The sequence below is a fragment of the Ursus americanus genome, chromosome 9, assembly GCF_024610735.1.
Source record: "Ursus americanus isolate L20-20 chromosome 9, mUrsAme1.1.p, whole genome shotgun sequence".
Classification (NCBI taxonomy): Eukaryota; Metazoa; Chordata; class Mammalia; order Carnivora; family Ursidae; genus Ursus; species Ursus americanus.
Genome location: NC_142135.1, coordinates 18,868,662 through 18,888,128, shown reverse-complemented (window position 1 = coordinate 18,888,128; position 19,467 = coordinate 18,868,662). Strand labels below are relative to the sequence as shown.

General features: G+C 35.5%; 1 protein-coding gene across 2 annotated transcripts in view; it reads left to right on the top strand.

Moving 5' to 3' along the window:
• The window catches only part of MTBP (MDM2 binding protein), a 78,077-nt gene that overhangs the window by 11,144 nt on the left and 47,466 nt on the right, over positions 1-19,467 (top strand). Inside the window, exons 5-11 of one of the 2 annotated variants that reach the window (XM_045805724.2) lie at positions 2,683-2,741; positions 4,640-4,784; positions 5,789-5,906; positions 8,667-8,765; positions 10,732-10,826; positions 11,626-11,698; positions 17,220-17,337. In XM_045805724.2, coding sequence (XP_045661680.1) covers positions 2,683-2,741; positions 4,640-4,784; positions 5,789-5,906; positions 8,667-8,765; positions 10,732-10,826; positions 11,626-11,698; positions 17,220-17,337 — 707 coding nt within the window. Of the gene's footprint in view, positions 1-2,682; positions 2,742-4,639; positions 4,785-5,788; positions 5,907-8,666; positions 8,802-10,731; positions 10,827-11,625; positions 11,699-17,219; positions 17,338-19,467 lie in introns of both variants that reach the window. The other variant, XM_045805723.2, reaches the window with a different exon arrangement.

Below are 19,467 nucleotides of genomic sequence, written 5' to 3'. Positions count from 1 at the left end.
GCTAGATTAGGGAAGTTTTCAGCTACAGTTTGTTCAAATATCTCTTCTAGACCTCTGTTTTTCTCCACCCCCTCAGGGATGCCGATGATTCTGACATTGGAACATTTCACTGAGTCAGTAATCTCCCGTAACCTACATTCCTGAGCATGGATTTTTTTGAGTCCAGATTCTATTTTAGCTTTCTCTTCTACTAACCCATCCTTTCGCTGATATGTTCTTCTGCCTCATTCACCCTGGCCATCAGAGCCTCTAGTTTTTTTTTTTTTTTTAAAGATGTTATTTATTTATTCGACAGAGATAGAGACAGCCAGCGAGAGAGGGAACACAAGCAGGGGGAGTGGGAGAGGAAGAAGCAGGCTCATAGCGGAGGAGCGTGATGTGGGGCTCGATCCCATAACTCCAGGATCACGCCCTGAGCCGAAGGCAGATGCCTAACCGCTGTGCCACCCAGGCGCCCCAGAGCCTCTAGTTTTGACTGCATTTGGCTCATAGAATTTTTAATTTCTGCCAGATTTGCTCTCATTTCCACCCTTAGAGATTCTATATTCTCATTAACATTTTCGTTAATACTTTTTTCAAGTCTACACATCATCTTGACCCTTGTTACTCTGAATTCCATTTCTGATAATTTAGTTATATCCATATCCATTAGTTCTGTGGCAGAGGCCACAGACTCACTGTCTTTTCTTTGCTGGGGGGGATTTCTCCTTCTCGTCATTCTGATGAGGAGAGGTTGCGGGGTTGTCCAGAGCCCAAATTATTGACCGGGACCCAGGCGTCTTGTTTTATAGGGATCTTAGGGATGTGGGCTTCTTGACTTTTCAGCATGCCTTCTGGGGGAGGGGCCTGCCGCGCCGATACTCAGGCAACCCTGTTTGGGTAGAGTGTCCGTGTCCCCTGTAAGGGGGGATGGGGATGGACACACTGTGAGCCGGTCTTTCCAGGCTTTTGTTCTCTGGTGGCTTTCCCTGGCAGGTTGCTGTGCCTCTTCTGAGAGTCAGAGCAGCAGTGGCCGAATCTCAGCCTCTGTCTCAGAACAGAGGGATCGTGGACCGTTCTCCACTGATGTTCTGGCCACTTTAACTGTTTCTGTTGGTGCTGCTCAACCCTGCAGCATCCCGGGATGTGCGCCCCACACCTGGCGTCCCAGCCCTCACTTCCAGGGCCAGCGCGTCTCTGTCCTTTGTGTTTCTAACACCGCCACCCTCCAGCCGCCCCCGCATGCTCCCGGAGCTCCCGGTCTCAGTCTGGTTCCAGTGAGCGCACCAGAGCTCCGGTTTTCAGACTGGTGGCGTGCATTTCCCGGCTCACAGTCTCAGTCTGCTCTCTCGCGGGTGCCAGTCCACGAGTCCGCCTGCTCCCCCATGCAGGTGGCTACCCCTTCCCAGGCCCAAACGTGGCGGCTCCCTCCCCCTTCTGTTTATCTTCCGATATCTGTGCATGGTTTCACAGCTCCCCACTTCGTACCTTAATACTCAGCGCTGGAGATGTTCATTTGTAGAGATCCAGATGTATCTTCCTGCGTCTCAGGCTGATTCCATGGATGTTCAGGCTGGTCTGGTACCTATCCAACTCGACTCAGGGGACCGGCTGAAAAAGGGGTCCCCTACTCCTCTGCCATCTTAACTCTTCCTCCGAAATATCCTATCTTTGACATAGTTAATACCTTTCATTTTAGTCTTCCATAGTATTTTATTACAAAATCCCACTTTTGTTTATTGCAGGATTCATTTAATATTTCTGTAAATTACTGGAGACTTTAAAAATTCTGTTTTCCTGTTTTCAAATTATATTTGTTTGTACAATTTATCAAAGACATTGTAGAACTGAGCAAAGGTTATTGAACCAGGGGTCATTAGAGGTGGTTTCTAGTTACATGATTGTGGGTTAGTCACTCCATTTCTCTGGTCCTTTATTTTCTTGTCCATAAAGTGTTGAGATTCTTTCAGATGATTTCTAAGGTGCTTTCCAGCCTTAGAGTTCTTATGCCATGTTTTCCCACCATTATTAAATAAGATGTCGATTGTAAAGGTAATTATTTCTAGTAAGTGATTTAATAATTATTTCCACAAGAGGGAGCTTGAAAACTATACTTTATCATAAGACACCTTAAGTTTTCTAAACAATGACAGGTTTATAATGAAGGATTTAAGTAACTTTATGTTACATAATAAACTTTTGAGGAAAAAAAATCATCATTTGGATAAAACGAAAAGATTTTGAAGAATTGGAGGACATCATCATATTTTCCAGCTAGGGCTGTTTTGTGCCATTCAAAGAAAAGCAGGATCCTTCTTTATTAAACCCTTAGCAATACTTACTTTTTTGGTTCAGAAAAATGTTTGGTCTATTAGTTATGATTTATGTTTACTATACTAGATATAATTATAGTTTTTTCTCCCTCTTCTGTTAGTATTGTTTGTTTTTGATGGTGTGGCTAAAAACTTGGACTCAGTGTTTGAATCCTAGCTTATACACCTAGTAGTTATATGACTGAGGCAAATTATTTAAAGTGAGGATAATAATAATAGTAGTGCCTCATAAATTGTCATGAAGATCAAATAAGATAATGCATTTAACATACTTAATAGTGTCTAGCACATAGGTCCATTTAATTAATATTACCTATTATGATTATATGTAAGGTGTGGTGTGTTTTTCTAACTTACCCTTTTATTTTAGCCTCTATGAAGAATCTGCAGAAAATTTGCAACAGCTGTCCGATAAACTTCCAGCTCCCGGTAATATTTTATGACTGTTTTCAATAAGTTATATCTTATGCTTTCTATGAGTGTGTGAAGAATTCAGTCTTTATGCTAGTGTTCTCACTTCTAATGTTGCAATACAAAATGAAAAAAAAAATTTTAGAGGGAGAGGAGAGAGAGAATCTTAAGCAGGCCGCACTCCCAGTGCGGATCCTGATGGGGGGGCTCCAACTTAGGACCCTAAGATCATGACCTGAGCTGAATTCAAGAGTCAGATGCTCAACCAACTGAGCCACCCAGGCGCCCTGAAAAATAATTTTTTGATTGAAGTTGATACAAAACACAATCCACTACTTTAATAAAGTATATTACTGAGACATTACAGTTCTCTTAATTGTTTTTATTTAGACAAAAATTAGAACTTAGAAAATTAAATACCGATCTCCATTTCCTTATGTAGTTATTACTGAAGAATGTTTCCACTACATACCATTGTTTTCCACAGTATGTTCTATAGAACACTAGTCCTATGAACACCTCTAGGAGAAAGAAGTTATTTAACCTAGATCATTTGGATGACATTCTTAGAAGGTGTGAGGTCACTGTATACGTTATCAAATAGAAAGTTATACAGTAAATGAAGCCCTTGATTCAGCATTTTTTAAAAATATTTTATTTATTTATTTGAAAGAGAGAGAGAGAGGGACCAAGCAGTGGAGAGGGAGAAGCAGGCTGCCCATTGAGCAGGGAGCCTGATGCGGCGCTTGATCCCAGGACCCAGGGATCATGACCTGAGCCAAAGGCAGTGCTTAATTGACTGAGCCACCCAGGTGCCCCTACTCAGCATTTTTTTTTTAAACCCCTATCTTTTTTTTTACTCTAATGGAAAGCATATCTTATGAAATATTACATCATACTATTCTTAAAACTGTATTGTCTTAAATTTATCTTTCTTTGTGTCAGTCAAGTAGCTGGCATCTAAAGCTCAGTACAATTTGGCCTCTATAAATAATTTTGAAGAGCTTACTTGAATATTGTCATCATTGAAGGTCATTTGTTAAGCAGATATTTGTTGTGTCTATTTTATGTCATGTTTTGTAGTAGGAGCTGAGTATATGTGATGAGTAAAGCATATGTACTTACCAGGAAGGACTTGATAGCTCATCGTCTAATCCTTATATTTAAGATCATATTTTATGATATTTTATGTGTAAAGGTCCCACATGGAAAATAACTAAATACATACATAAATAAACATCAAGTTTTTGAATGAAATGTGTCAAATTCAAAATATGCATTGAAATATATAGTTGGTGTTTTGGCAAGTTAGAATGCTTTCATTACCAAATTTCTATTTGGTTTCTGTTTCATTTACATTTTCTTGGTCTTTTGGTAAATTTATAATTTTATAAAATGTGAAGTTTCATGAAGTTATACTTTTTTTTTAGGAACTAATGATGTTGTCAGTATAATTGAGTTTTCCGAGTGTTTCATTGTCCTATAAAAAGAAATAATTTATTTGAACATTACAATTTTATATTAATTCATTCCCTTTTATATAAATTAAGTATAGAAAAATACACTGAAATTGCCCAGGTTTTTTTTTCTCTGTTCAGTACAACAATAGCATTGATGATCTCAAGAGCAATATATATAATTAAGCACTGGTGCATAATTGGCAAGTAATTATGATAGACTCCATTGTCTCCTGGAGTATGCTAGCTATTTCAAGATAACATGGCTTTAAATCAAATGATGAACATTTAGAAATTTTGAACTTCTAAAGACGTGTATTGTTTTGAAGAATTTCAGAGATTAAAGTTAAAAATCCTTCTTTGTCTTCTAAATAAACGTAAAATTTAGTTGTTTAGGATACTATTTTGGGACAATTCTGATTTCTAAAAACTTACAAAAATGCCTTATTCTCTTTCTAGGTAGAGCAATGATAGATATAATACTGTTGCCTTCTGACAAAGATCCTCCTAAATTGAAAGACTGTCTACCTGCCATAGGAGCACTGAAACATTTGAAGGAATGGTATTCAGCAAAGATTACTATAGCAGGAAGTCACTGTGAAATGTAAGCTGCTTTGTTCATACTTGCTCTCAGTGTTATCTGTTTTTACAATTAGCATGGTACCCTGTTTTTAATAGACTTAACGATTTGAAGATTTTTTTTTAATGTGACAAGATAGTTTTATGTCATACTGTTATTAGAGGTTTATCTATTGAGAAGAATCTAGATTTTTCTTGTTTCATACTTTATATTCCTGAGATATTTAAGTTTTCAGTAAATATCATTAATGCTGTTTTATAACCATTATTGAGCATTAATTATCTAAACACAGTGTGTGCTTTTAAATAGATATGTATTGTCCATTGAGCACCATGATGAATACCATGGATACATGGATACACTGGATTTATAATGTCATATTTGTTTTTTTGTTTTATGTGCAATGTAGAAACAAGTATATACTATTGTGTTTTATGATATTTTAGTAAGGACCAGTTGTATCCTTAAAGAAATATTCAATTGGATTTATTAACTTCATGATTTTCTTCATTCAACAAATGTTTATTGAGCACTGACTTTATGCCAAGCACAGCAATAGATGCTGATGAGTTAAGAAAGTGAGATTTGATCTTGTTCATTGAAATATAGGAGATATAGGAATGCTAATACTCATGATTGTATGTGATAAGGACTATTATGGAATTCCATACAAAGCTATATGAGAAAAATTTGGGAAAGCAGTTCTCCCTTTGAAGATAAAGGACTGATATTAAGTCTGTGTATGTATGTGTATACCCGACACATTTAAGCTAATAGTAATAGGAAAATCTGTTCCTTCATCTGTAGTGTTAAGGGTAATTCCTCTTAACAGGGATATTGAGATTCAAAGGACATGTTATAGTGACTCCCTCAGAGACTAACTAAAGGAATGTTCTATAACATTAGTAGATAAAAGCAGCGATAGAAATTTTGCATTTGTACCTATTAGGATTGTAGTTAACTATAACCATTAAATCTAAGGAAGATATAAAACCCTGTATTTAACCATCATAATCTTTTATTTATAGAAATTGTCAGAAAATTGCAGAATACCTCTCTGCTAATGTTGTATCTTTAGAAGATCTCAAAAATGCTATTGACTCAAAGGAATTATGGAGGGGAAAGATTCAGATATGGGAAAGAAAGGTAAGTGGATTTCTCAGTTATCACAGTTTGCAAAGCAGGCTTTTCAACTTTATTTACGGCACAGATAGTTTAAATGAATTTGACTGAAAATGTACCTTATGAAGATGTTCTAGAATAGCACTAAGAATTTTCCGCGATAATAGAATGTTCTGCCTGTGCTAATACAGTAGCCACTGGCCTTATATTGCTACTGAGCACTTTATATGTGATTCCTTATATGATTATTTCAACCAAAAAAAATAGAATTTTTAACTTTATTTTAATTAAATAGTCGCCATGGTTATCTTTTGGACGCTGCAGCTCTAGAATCTAACAGTCTTTTAAAAATATAGAATTTGACATTAGTTGGGTACATGTTGTTTATCCAAATGCTTTATTTCATTGCATGTATAAACTACTGGAAAGCTGCTTAGAACATCTTCTCTTAACTATAATACCACTTTAATTTTTTTCAAGATTTATTTATTTATTTTTAAGGTGAGAGAGAGTGGGAGCAGCAGGTGGGACAGAGGGAGAGGGAGAGAAATCTCAAGCAGACTCCTCACTGAGCACAGAGCCCAGTACTGGGCTAAGTCTTACAACACTGAGATCATGACCTGAGCCAAAATCAAGAGTCAGATACTTAACTGACTGAGCCACCCAGATGCCCTGTAATACCACTTTAAGTGATCACTACTCTCTACTGATCAGCTCTCTGATTTTGAGCAATTGTTTTTAACCTCACGAGATCCCAGATTTCTCCACTATAAGATGAAAATATTAGATTAGTTCAACTTCTCTAATCTTAAATTTCTGTGAGGCTCCAATTCTATTTTTGCATCTTTTATGATGAATGAGTATGTTTAGTGGCTTATTTGTATGCATGTGAAAGTAAGTACCTAGTATTTTATATATTTTTGAATATAGGCAAAACTAAAACAGCAAAATTTCTTGGGACACCTGGGTGGCTCAGTTGGTTAAGCATCTGCCTTCGACTCAGGTCATAATCCTGGGGCCCTGGGATCGAGTCCCACATCGGACTCCTTGCTCAGCAGGGAGCCTGCTTCTCCCTCTGCCTGCCACTCCCCCTGCTTGTGCTCTCCCTCTCTCTCTGACAAACAAATAAATAAATAAAATCTTAAAAAATATACCAAAAAAAAATGAAGTTTCTTTTTTTTTTTTTTTTAAAGATTTTATTTATTTATTTGAAAGAGATAGAGACAGCCAGCGAGAGAGGGAACACAAGCAGGGGGAGTGGGAGAGGAAGAAGCAGGCTCACAGCGGAGGAGCCTGACGTGGGGCTCGATCCCATAACACCGGGATCACGCCCTGAGCCGAAGGCAGACGCTTAACCGCTGTGCCACCCAGGCGCCCCAACAATGAAGTTTCTTAATGTTTTTTTCAGGGTGGCATGGGAATGTGATTTGGGTCTAATATTTCTATAAAAATTTATTGCACTAATTACTAGATTTTTTTTTCCTTTTCAATTCACCTTTAACTACGGCTTAATAAAAATTCTAATAAGACTATAGGAATTAATGTGATTGGGTCCTTCTTGCTGATTTACATGCTGCCTCATTCTTACCCTGGGAAAGTTCAATCTGCAGGTAAACCTTCTCTGCGAGTGGCTTTAACGTAAACAAACCGCACAGCCAGCTGGAAGCGTGTAGGATAGAATTAGCTAGGAGAATTGTTTTTGTATACATTTTTTAAAGCTGCATGTTTCCATACACACAAATAATGGCAGAGTTCTTTTCATGTGATTCCTTTATTCTTTTATGAATAGGAAATTAAATGTTCATATCTCCATAACATGAATTTAAAACATGAATTTAAAACTCCACTTGTTTTGGTGGAGAATAGCCTTTAGCATAGAGGCATTATAGTGATTAAAGACATAGATTGTGGAGTTGGATTGTCCGCATTCAAATCCCTACTCTATTTCTTGCTAGTTTTGTGTGACACATTGGGTAATAGCCTTTTGGTGCCACAGTTATCTTCATCTGTAAGATAGGTGTCATTAATAATATTTCCTGGGGCGCCTGGGTGGCACAGCGGTTAAGCGTCTGCCTTCGGCTCAGGGCGTGATCCCGGCGTTATGGGATCGAGCCCCACATCAGGCTCCTCTGCTATGAGCCTGCTTCTTCCTCTCCCACTCCCCCTGCTTGTGTTCCCTCTCTGCTGGCTGTCTCTATCTCTGTCGAATAAATAAATAAAATCTTTAAAAAAATAATAATAATAATAATATTTCCTATCTCATAGATTTTTATGAAGGTTAAATTATGTAAAGCACAAAGTAACTACTAATTAAATGTTAGTATCATTAACATTACTATTAATACCCCTACTATTACTGCTTCTACAGGAATTGATCTTTTCATCAACAACTTATTTTGAAAGCAAACTATGTGTGAGGTCCTGTCCTAAGAATTTGTTTAAATAACACAGACAAGCTCTGTTTTTGCAGAACTTGCAGACTGATAGGAAGCCAGATATTGAACAAGTATATGTAAAGGAGATTGTTTGGCTCTGTGGTTGCAGGCAATGGGCTTCATACACTCTTGTGGGCTGGTATAGGGCCAAGGAGAGCTTTTCATGAAAAGATTCATATGTAAGTTAAAACAGGAAGGATGTGTGTATAATGCAAGAACCACATTTTGAGTTGAGGAATCAAAAATATATTTCCATGTGGTTTTCTTTGCAACTTTTACATTGCAATAAGATGTGTTGGTCTTTGTAAGTTTATTCATGGTATTTATAACTGTGTTCTTTTCTTTTCAGTTTGGATTTGAAATTAGTTTTCCTGAATTTTGTTTAAAGGGAGTCACACCTAAGAATTTTAGTACATCTAATTTAAATCCTTGCCTTCTTGCCAAAAAGGTAATATCATCAAAGGATAAGAATATTTTACCAAAGGTAATCTATGTTTAATCCATTTTGCAATCATCCATTCATGCATATTTTTGTTCTTACAAGATATGTTTGAATCTTGAAATTAACGTTTCTAATATATGTGCTTAAATGTGGTCACTGACATAATTTTTGTAATAATTAAGTGCTTTAATTATACTACATTATCAGCATTGAATGTTGGCAAAACTATCATTACTTTATTTTTAAAATGGAATGATCCTAGCTTTAGGTCAGTATAGACCTGAAACTTCCTTTGGTGAGGACTTTGCTATGGGACCTTTCTGAGACTTGGTTTGGAAGGCGTATGATACACTGGAAAGAGAACAGGCTTTGATGTTAGGTAGACCCTGGGTTTGAAACCTGGCTCTGTACCTATAAGGTGTTGTAACCTGGGTAGATTGATTAACTCATTTGTGAAATGAAGACAGTAACACACTTACCTTACAAAGTTATTACAAAGGTTAAATGAGGAAAGGGATTAGAGTACCTGATATTTGCTTCATTCACAGTTTAAGAAGTATTATTTCGTGTCGCATATCTCCATAGATTCATTCTTAAAATGCAAATATTTATGAAATATAACAATTTAAAAGGGCTTAGTTAGTTGCCTTTTTTTTTTACATTGGAAAAAATAACATAAGAAGAGGTATATATATATAAAAGTCCTTTAGAAATTCACTTTAAAAGACCCAATTCAAGAATGTGCCAAACAATAGTCATTGAAGTTACAAGGATGTCAGATCGATGGGTGATATTTTCTGATCAAAGGATAGTACAAGAAAGGGCATATTTCTGATGTGAACACATTTCCCAGTAGTTGTTCAGAATTACTTACTTTTAAGTAACCTATTGTGGCCATCTTTCACAGGAATATCATATTCTTTTCTAAAGATTATAAGATTGATGACCTCAATGTCTCTTCTTTCGTAGTACACCGTTCAAGTATGAATAATGTATTTAAATTTTGCTGCGGTTGACAGGAATCTTAGGGTACAGTCTCTCTCTCTCTCTCTCTCTCTCTCTCTCTCTACGTATATACATATACTTAATAAATGTGTGTATTTATGTGTACATATACACATAATTATATACGGTGAAATTACTCAGCTTTCTGCAAGTTTAAAACTTTGGGTAGTCCTCTCAAGATGTGTTTGCTTTTCTTCGCCCTTCTTGTGAAGTATTGTAGCCTCAACTTCTAAAATATCTGTCCTCCTTCACTAGCTTACTGTTAGCTTAGTTTTAGACTCTGCCCAAAGAAATACTGCAATTTTATTTCTCTGAGTGGAGCTGTCTTTGTTACTTAGGACTCTTGGCTTCACTACCTCTCTTAACTTCTTCAGCATTTCTTTCAAGGATTTTTTTTTTTCTTTTTTTAAATCTCAGCATACCACTCAATCTAAGTTCATCCTGGAGAATCTTCTCTTTCTCTCAGTCTTGCAAACCCTCTAAGTTTGTTTCTTCAATATCCTAGCCTCTTGGGTCACTTGTCTGTCTTGCTGAAAATAAACATGAAAAGTTGAGAACTATTGTCTTCCTTTGCTTGCCTCTTTCCAGACTCATTTTCCCTCTGTTCAAACTCTTTTCAGTTACTAAGAAATCTCTATGTCTGTCTCTAATCTGAAAGGTAGAATTAAAATGGAAGAAATTCTTGTCGGCTATATAGGATTAAATGTTCGGCTTACATAATGTGTAAACACCTGCTTTTAAATATCCATATTGCATGGTGCACTGGGTGTTATACGCAAATAATGAATCATGGAACATTGCATCAAAAACTGGGGATGTACTGTATGGTGACTAATGTTACAAAATAAAAATTATTTAAAAAAATTAAAAAATAAAGATCCATTTTAAAGTTTTAAACTCTAATCACTAATTTGTTCACTTTTATTTACAGAATTTAAAGTATTCTATAATCTTATTTCTTTTCTAGGTTTTCCATTATTATGGCCCTGCTTTAGAATTTGTGCAAATGATAAAATTATCAGATCTACCCTCCTGCTATATGTCGGACATTGAATTTGAGTTGTATCCTTTTTTTTACATGTTCATTTTAGATTACATTTTCTATGTCAGGTAGAATGTTTCCTTCACATTTAGATATTTGGCCATGCTGGGGTTTTTTTCTTTAATAATATTCAGTATATTTTTCATTGCCATGGCTTTAAGAGAAGTTCTACAACTTTCAAAAGGAAAAAATCCTCCATCAAGTACTATATGCTTCTACAATAGGCAGAAGACTTTCTGGTATTGCTACTCATAGCTAACGGGTAGGGAGGATGAAGAAATATTAGGAATATGTGGAGAAAAAGAGAGTAATTTATGTACTCCTGACATGTGCAGATGTTTCTCTTGCCATGGGCAAGATGAGTATATAAGCACAGTCCACTGTATCTTTTTACATACTTAAGTCAATGCAAGTGCTGTCGTATATCTGCAGGTATTCAACATATTTTAGACTCTTTTAAGAAAAGGATTTTTAGAAATATACCTAAGAACAGAACATTTTGTATAAAAAGAAATTGTTGCCTGGAAATGGAACACTAGCATGTTGTTCTTAAATTTTTGTGTAGAAACTATAGTTTTTACAAATCTCTTTTTCTGATAATTTATAGGGATGCTCTTCATAGAAGCACTTTTTTCTTGGTATATTTTCAGCATTAGCAAAATAATTATCCTTAAGGAAAGGAGCAATTGTGAATTCCTACAGTTAAAATTTTTAATGAATTAATCTAAGCACCTTGTGAGTTAGTGGACCAAACTTGTTTTAGGGAGTAGTATTGTTTCACGGTTACCATCCCATCATTTCTTTAACTCCTGAGTGCAGAGGGTTGACAAAAAACAATACCAAACAAAATTCCATGTTGTTGTTGGAGCAGATTTCTTCTCTGCATGGCAAGGTATAGGTTTTTGTTTTGTTTTGTTTTGTTTATAACTTAACATTTAAGGGTGGGTGAGGAAAGGAAATACAGTTTGTTAATCTGTTTTTGCATAATTATTTTGCTTCTTTAATATAACAAAGGATTTTGGTCCTAATTGGTATTAAGATACTTTGAACTTCCCATAATAACACCAAAGTCCTCTGCAGACATGAAATGATGTTAAGTTTTTAGAAGAGATTTTCAAAAATAAGCTTTATGACTGGTAATTTTGTTAGTTTTAAAATTTGAAAACACGTTAGATTCTTATTGTTAATCTCCTTCAACATCTGATTTCAGTTATGTGAGAAGATACTCGTATGCTTGCATTATCTTTTTCATGGTAGGACAGGTGGGTGGAAGTGAGAAAAACATCTAAAGCCTCACTGTATTATCATTTCTAAGTTTTCAGTTTTTCTCTTCTTTTAAGATTTATTTGTCAGAGAGAGAGAGAATGAGAGAGCACAAGCAGGGGGAGTGGCAAGCAGAGGGAGAAGCAGGCTCCCCGCTGAGCAAGGAGCCTGATGGGGGACTCCATCTCAGGACCCTGGGATGATAACCTGAGTGGAAGGCATCCGACTGAGCCACCCAGGCATCCCTCAGTTTTTCTGTCTTAATTCTGGTGATGTTTATGAGATTTGTGGCTATTTCAGTAGTTTTATATATTCAAGTCATCTATTTAAAGTCAAGTGTAGTTTTTATTTTTTTATTATTATTTTTTTTTTTTTTTAGATTTTATTTATTTATTTCACAGAGACAGCCAGCGAGTGAGGGAACACAAGCAGGGGGAGTGGGAGAAGAAGAAGCAGGCTCCTAGCAGAGGAGCCTGATGTGGGGCTCGATCCCAGAATGCTGGGATCACGCCCTGAGCCGAAGGCAGACGCTTAACGACTGCGCCACCCAGGCGCCCCTCAAGTATAGTTTTTAATAGGAGAAACTGAAAGTTTGCTTTTCTTTCTGGTTGTTTAACTACTGTGTTTCTATGAAAACAATTTTTAATTATACAGAATATTTATTGGCAGTATTTACTTAACATTATCTTACTGTTTTAACAACAAATAAACTGTATCAAACAATTCTATAGAGTGGAAAATGATTATGATAGTTATAGTTTCCCCATGGCACTATAGTCAAATACTGGTTATAACAATTCCCTTAGAAAATTGATACAGTAAAAGAAATGTGATTTTGGCCTTAAGATACTTGACTATAGATAATTTAAAATTTTGACTTTCAGGGTTATGCATCTGCATCTCAGTTTTGGCTCAGGTCATGATCTCGGTGGTGAGATGGAGCCCCACATTGGACTCCACTCTGGGGCTTAAGATTCTCTTTCCCCCTATCCCTCTGCCCCTCCCCCACTTGAGTGTTCTCTCTCTCTGTCTCAAATAAATAAATCTTAAAATTTTGACTTTCAGCCTCTTTTTCCATAAAATTAATTTTTGAATATTGTGCTTAAGTGTTTATTTGATGAAGTAGCCTTTGAAGGAACAGCCTGAAGTATAATATTAGCCTGTGTTTTCATCCTCTAAAGAATACTTAATACGCAACTGAAAAAATTTATCTTTTCTTATTTATCCAACATGTATCATGTTATGTGCTAGACACTGTGCTAGATGTTAGGGATCCAGTGATGGATTGCACAGATGAAGACTATCTTCATGGAACTTACATTTTGGTGGGAAAAGGAAAAGGTGGGAAAACTTACATTTGAAGAGGGGAGCCTGGGTGGCTCAGTCAATTAGGTAGCCGGCTCTTGATTTTGGCTCATGTCGTGATCTCAGGATCATAAGATCCAGCCCCCCTGTGGGGCTCTACACTGAGTGTGGAAACTCCTTAAAATTCTCTTTCCCTCTCCCTCACCCCCACCCCTCACACTCCCTCTCTCTCACCGCCACCCCTGCAAAAAAAAGAACTATGAAGAAAACAAGCAATAGAGTAATAAGGTAGACCTACTTTAAACAAATTAATAAGATCATGTATCTCTATAAAAATATGCACATAGAAATCTTGCAAAGTTGTATAGTAAACAAAAAAAAGAAAAAAGACAAAAAGAAAAAAATCACGAAGAATTTAAAAAAAATTTTGTTTCTATTTTAACCCAAGTAACTAAATAGTTCTCTGTATTACCTTATCTAGTTCACCTAATTTTGGGGGGCCTCTTCATTCTAAAAAATGAGAATGTCATTTATTATTAATCATTTCACCAATGTTTTCAAATAGGGGAAGGGAGGAGTATGGCAGAATAGAAAGTCTCAAGTAAGAGTATATGTACTTTAGAAAATTAGATTTAAGTCCTCGCTCTACCACTCACTGGATTATAGCTTTTTAAATTGTAAACTGTAAGTAATGATCCCTCTTTTGCCTGTTTCAAAAGTTGCAATGAAAACCAAATTGGAATATATTTTATAAACTGTGAAGTATGATATAAACGATGGTTGGTAACTAGTTTTAATGTCTTTGAAGTTTATCTGGCCCAAATGATAGACACGCATATGTGAAATATTTTTCTGAGAGGTGTAAAGCTATAAATATCCTCTAGATATTTTGAAGATAAGATGAAATTTTTAGGAATTAATTTTATAGGTTATTTTTCAAGTAAAAATCAGACACATACCTGTAATTTGTTTAATACAGGTATAAAATAATCCTTAATGCAGCTCATTATTGAAGATAAGCAACACTAATACTAGAAGCAAACTAAACTATTGATATTTATATCATATTTTCAGTTATTTTGTTTTAAATTTGGTATATTAGATTGTCATTTTTATTGCTTCTTGGACAACGACTATAAAATATTAGAGTATTCTTGTACCTGGGTGGCTCATCGGTTGAGTGTCCGACTCTTGATTTCAGCTCAGATCATGTTTTCAGGGTCGTGAGATCAAGTCCCGCGTTGGGTTCTGTGCTCAGCACAGAGTCTCCTTGGGATTCTCTTTCTCCCTTTCCCTCTGCATCCTACCCCTGCTTTCGTGCTCTCTCCCTATCTCTCTCTCTCTAAAATAAATAAATAAAATCTTTAAAAATACATTAGTTCTTTATCAGTAAGGGACAAATAAATGATGGGACTTTGTATAGATGTTCCTACTTTAATGCAGCAAAAGGGACAATTTTTGGAAACAAAATTTAGCTAACATATCTCTGAATGTGAAGCACTGTATTTTCCTTTTATACTGGGTCATAATTAGTCTTTTACATTTTTGAAAAAAGTACTTTTGGTTTGCATGCTCATTCTTTGAAATAATTCTAATGCTTTATAACTTGGTTTTCATTTATTTATTCAGCAATTTTGTGTGGCGGGCCGGGACAGAGACTGCCTGCTTGTGCTAGGGGCTTGTTTCAGATACTGGAGAGAATAAAATGGACAAGGCCCCTTCTTAGGAAGCTTTTATAGTACTTAAATTTTAGTGATTTATATGCTCTTAAGTCAACTTCTGACTTTAAAAAAACAAGTTTGATTAGCCCCAGAATAAAAATAAAAACCTTTTATAGTTGAAGCTTATTTTATTAAATTAGTAAAAAATAAAAGAGGATTGTTAAGGAATCATGATATCTACTAATCGTATGACCAGGAAATATTTTTTATTTTGTTTTATTTATTTATTTTTAAATCTTTTGAGAGAGGAGCAGGGGTGGGGGTGGTACTGGTAGGAGAGGCAGAGGGAGAGGGAGAGAGAGATTCTTAAGCAGGCTCCACACCCAGCATAGAGCCTGGTACAGGGCTCGGTCTCACAACCTTAAGATCATGACCCGAGCAAAATCAAGAGTCGGCTGTTTAACCGACTGAGTCATCCAAGCACCCCAGGAAATATTTTTTTTAGAAGAGAATTTGCAAGGTTAGAATTGTGGTTGCCTTAGCACCTGTTTGTTCTGGTGGTGCCTACTGAAAAGAACGAATCAAGGTTTTGAAATGGTATTTGGTTTTTAAATTCTGGAAATAGAGTGATAACCTAGAAGCACCATCCTCAAGTCTCAGAATGTATCTTATGATTAGTGCGTGAGTGAGAACAAGGTATCAGAATCCAAGTTTGTTATGAACAATTACAAACAATTGACATAAATGTATTTTGTAGGAAATTGTAGCTTAAAGGATTTAGAAATGTTTATTTTCATATTTGTTCTAAATGTTTATTCAAGAATAAGTTGTCTCAAACATTTGGCTACTTCTTTGCCTGGGTAGGACATATTTATAATATCAGGCTTTAAGTTGGGCATTGAACGCATTTAGCATCTCTAATTTGTTAAGCTTTAATATAATAATTATGTAATTAAGTTATAAATGGGCCCTGATCTAGCATACTCACAGCTTTGTCTATCCTTTGGACTAAACACTTTTGTTATGCATTTTGCGCTACAAAGCCTTATTTATGCAAGTATGAAGAACTAGGATTTCCTGTTCCAAAGTTAAATATAGATCTTTTTATAGTTAGTGATTATTTTCTATTGCTAATATTTTTTATTTTTAGTGTCTAATAATTATGTGAAATATATTTGACTTAGAATTTTAAAAAGTCATGGCTATAATAATACAAATAAACATTTAATTCTCCCTTTTTTGCTCCTAATATACTTATTTGTATATCTAAGAATACATAAGATAATAAATAGCAGTAAAACGAATACATTAAAGTATTCACTTAGTATCATATATGTCGTTGAGACTCATCCATCTACAAAGGATGATTAAAAGTGATTTTTCATTAGATTTGAGATCTATAAGATATCTTAGTTTAATTTCCTCAGAGTTAAAAAAAATGATATTTATTGGGATTTGCTGATTGTTATAGCTTATATTTCTAAAATAACAGGCAAAATGTAGCTTACAGAGTAGAGTTTGTTTTATTCAGTACCTAATCAAATTGAGATTTGCCTAAATATAATATGCTGGCTTTGGGAGAACAAATACTTAATAAACATCTGTATGCCCAGCCTGGGGAAGGCAAAGGTGAATAAGCTGAGTTTTCTCATAAATCAGTCAGAAGCTGCTGTATATTTTCTGGCATATAATTCATGGTTTCTTTGCATTTTATACCTTATTAGGATTAAATCTCTGATTTCTAGGAACAGAAGTTTTGAAATTACCTACAGATGTACTGTAATTTTGAAACCAGAACAATAATCCATCTAGTCAAAAGGTTATAAAATTATGGCTAAGTATGACAGATCTTTTGATGATGCTGTTCCCAGTCTCTCACTGGTTTGCAGGTATACGAAGAAATGACACTACAACCTGGATTTGAAGCAAATACTGTGAATAACAAGGTTTTCGGAGATCTATAACTTAGTGGAAAAGGGAGCCTCTGTTTGACTACCTTTTTCTGGTTTTTGACTTTTTTTTCCTGACAGTTTGGGCATTGTTTTTGTTTTTCCAGTGGGCTTCTGAGAGAGCATTACAAAGTACATGTTATATAGGTGAATGCAAGTGGAAAATTGTCAGGTAACACTATTTAAGAATTAATCTCAGTGTGCAGTCACTAAAAATATGTTCTGTTTTATCCAGGTTGGTGCTCTTTTCGTATTGCCGTGTACTATTAGTAACATACTTATTCCACCTCCCAGCCAGCTCAGTTCAAAAAAATGGAGAGAATACATAGCTAAAAAGCCTAAGACAATCAGTGGTAAGTAGTAAATCTTTAAGTTGTTTTATGAAAGGAGATGACATTCTTGGTGAGAAAATAATGTTTATTACTACTGATTAAAATGAACCCACACCATTTTAAGATTTTTTATTATCTCTTAATAAGCTACTGTTAGTAACAACAAAATGTATGCTACCTTATTCATTAAAAAATCAGTGTTCTAAAGGCAGAAGATTTGGTTAAGTAGATAGCTAATTATATTGAACATGGGTTTCTTCGAGACATTTCAAGAATGAAATTTATGCAAATAAAGTGGTTAGGGGTGCCTGGGTGTCTCAGTTGGTTAAGAGTCTGCCTTCGGCTCAGGTCATGATCCCAGTGTCCTAGGATCAAGTCCCGAGTTAGGCTTCCTGCTCTGCGCAGAGTCTGCTTCTCCCTCTGCCTCTGCCCCTGCTCGTGTGCGTGCTCTCTCTCTGACAAATAAATAAATAAAATCTTAAAAAAAAAAAAAAAGTGGTTAATTTATTATATGGTAGGTACCTAAAAAAACACACTTGTGATTAAATTAGAAGTTATTTAACAATTATATATTATGCAGTATTCTACGTACTTTAGAAATATTGGCTCATTTATTTCTTATAATAACTCTTTAAACTTATTTTTATATCCATTTAACAGACTAGGAAATTGGGGCTTGGAGAAGTTACAGAACTATTAATTGGCAGAATCTTGGTTAAAATCCTGGCTCTAACAGTTAATAGCTCTGTAACTTCTCCAAGGATTTGAACCCAGGCTCTATGCTCTTAACTATTGCCTCTAATAATTTATTACATTCAAAATGTCATTATAAAAATGAAAGCTTAATTTCTGTTATAAAAACAGATCATTTATATCCAAACTTCAGTATTTAATGAGGTAATTACAGCTCAAAATGTTAGTTACTTGCCCAAAGTCATATAGCTAAAGAGTGTTTCTTCATACTTTGCTTATATATAAGTGTTTTTTTAATTGGACAGTAATTTGTTTAAATTATTTTTGAGCTTGTAGTTAGTTTTCGTGACCCATGATATGATGGGACTAAGAACTGGAATTGAAACATGTCCACCTGGATTGTTCTAGAAGAAATCTCTAGAAATACTCCAGAGCCATAGAATCCTGAGGAATACAAATTTAAAATCAGCAGCTTACACAGTATTATATAGGTGAGATACTGAAATCCATTTTAGCAAATGTTGAATTTGAAATGGAGATGTTATCTATATGGAAATTTAAATTTAGAGTTTGAAATTAGGTCTGTTATCCCCAGAGAATTGTCAGGGTTAGAGGTTTAGATTTTGAGTTTACCAGCTGTTTCATCTATTTTATAACCAATCAGCCTAAGACTAGGTGGCTTCAAAGAGCAGATCCTTTTATTTGCTCACAGTTTTGCAATTTGGCCTGGGTACAGCTGGGCGATTCTTCTGCCATTCTCACCAGTGGTCATTGAGCCGCCTGCACTGAGCTTGTGGATTGTTCAGAAGTTGGGCTCAGCTTGAGATGCAGGGACAGCTATTTTTCTTTCTCCATGAAATCTCAGAGCCTTTTCCCTTGCCCCATGGTTTCTTCATGTGATCTCTAACAGGTTAGCTGAAATTTTTACATGGTGGCCTAAGACTCCAAAACGTACGAAAGTCAAAGCTGCCACGACTTTTAAGACTTAGTCCCAGAACTGACCCAGTGTCACTTCTGCCATATTCTTTTATTGAAAGCTACTCGCAAGAATGGCCCAGATTCAAAGGGGAGGTGATTAGACAAGGGTGTGAATACTGAGAAGCCACCAATGTAAAAGTCGGCCATGACGTCTTTAAGTAATAGTTGAAGCCTTAGGTGTGATTGAACAAAACCATAGAGACAACATGAGAAGAGAGCCAAGGCTAGGATCTTCAGAAATGCCTGAATTTAAGGTAAAAGTGGAAGAAAAGTTAGGAAATGATTTAATAAATAGTAGTTGGAAGACCCTAGAGAGCTATAATCATTAACATCAACATCAAAATATCATTTATTACATGATACAGTGTGGGAAATAAAGGGGAGTCAAACTGGGTCCTTACACTTGAGAAAGTAGTTGCACAGTCCTTTTCTTTGTGAAATTTATAGTCCAGTGATGAAGGCACTTTGAAAAATCACTAT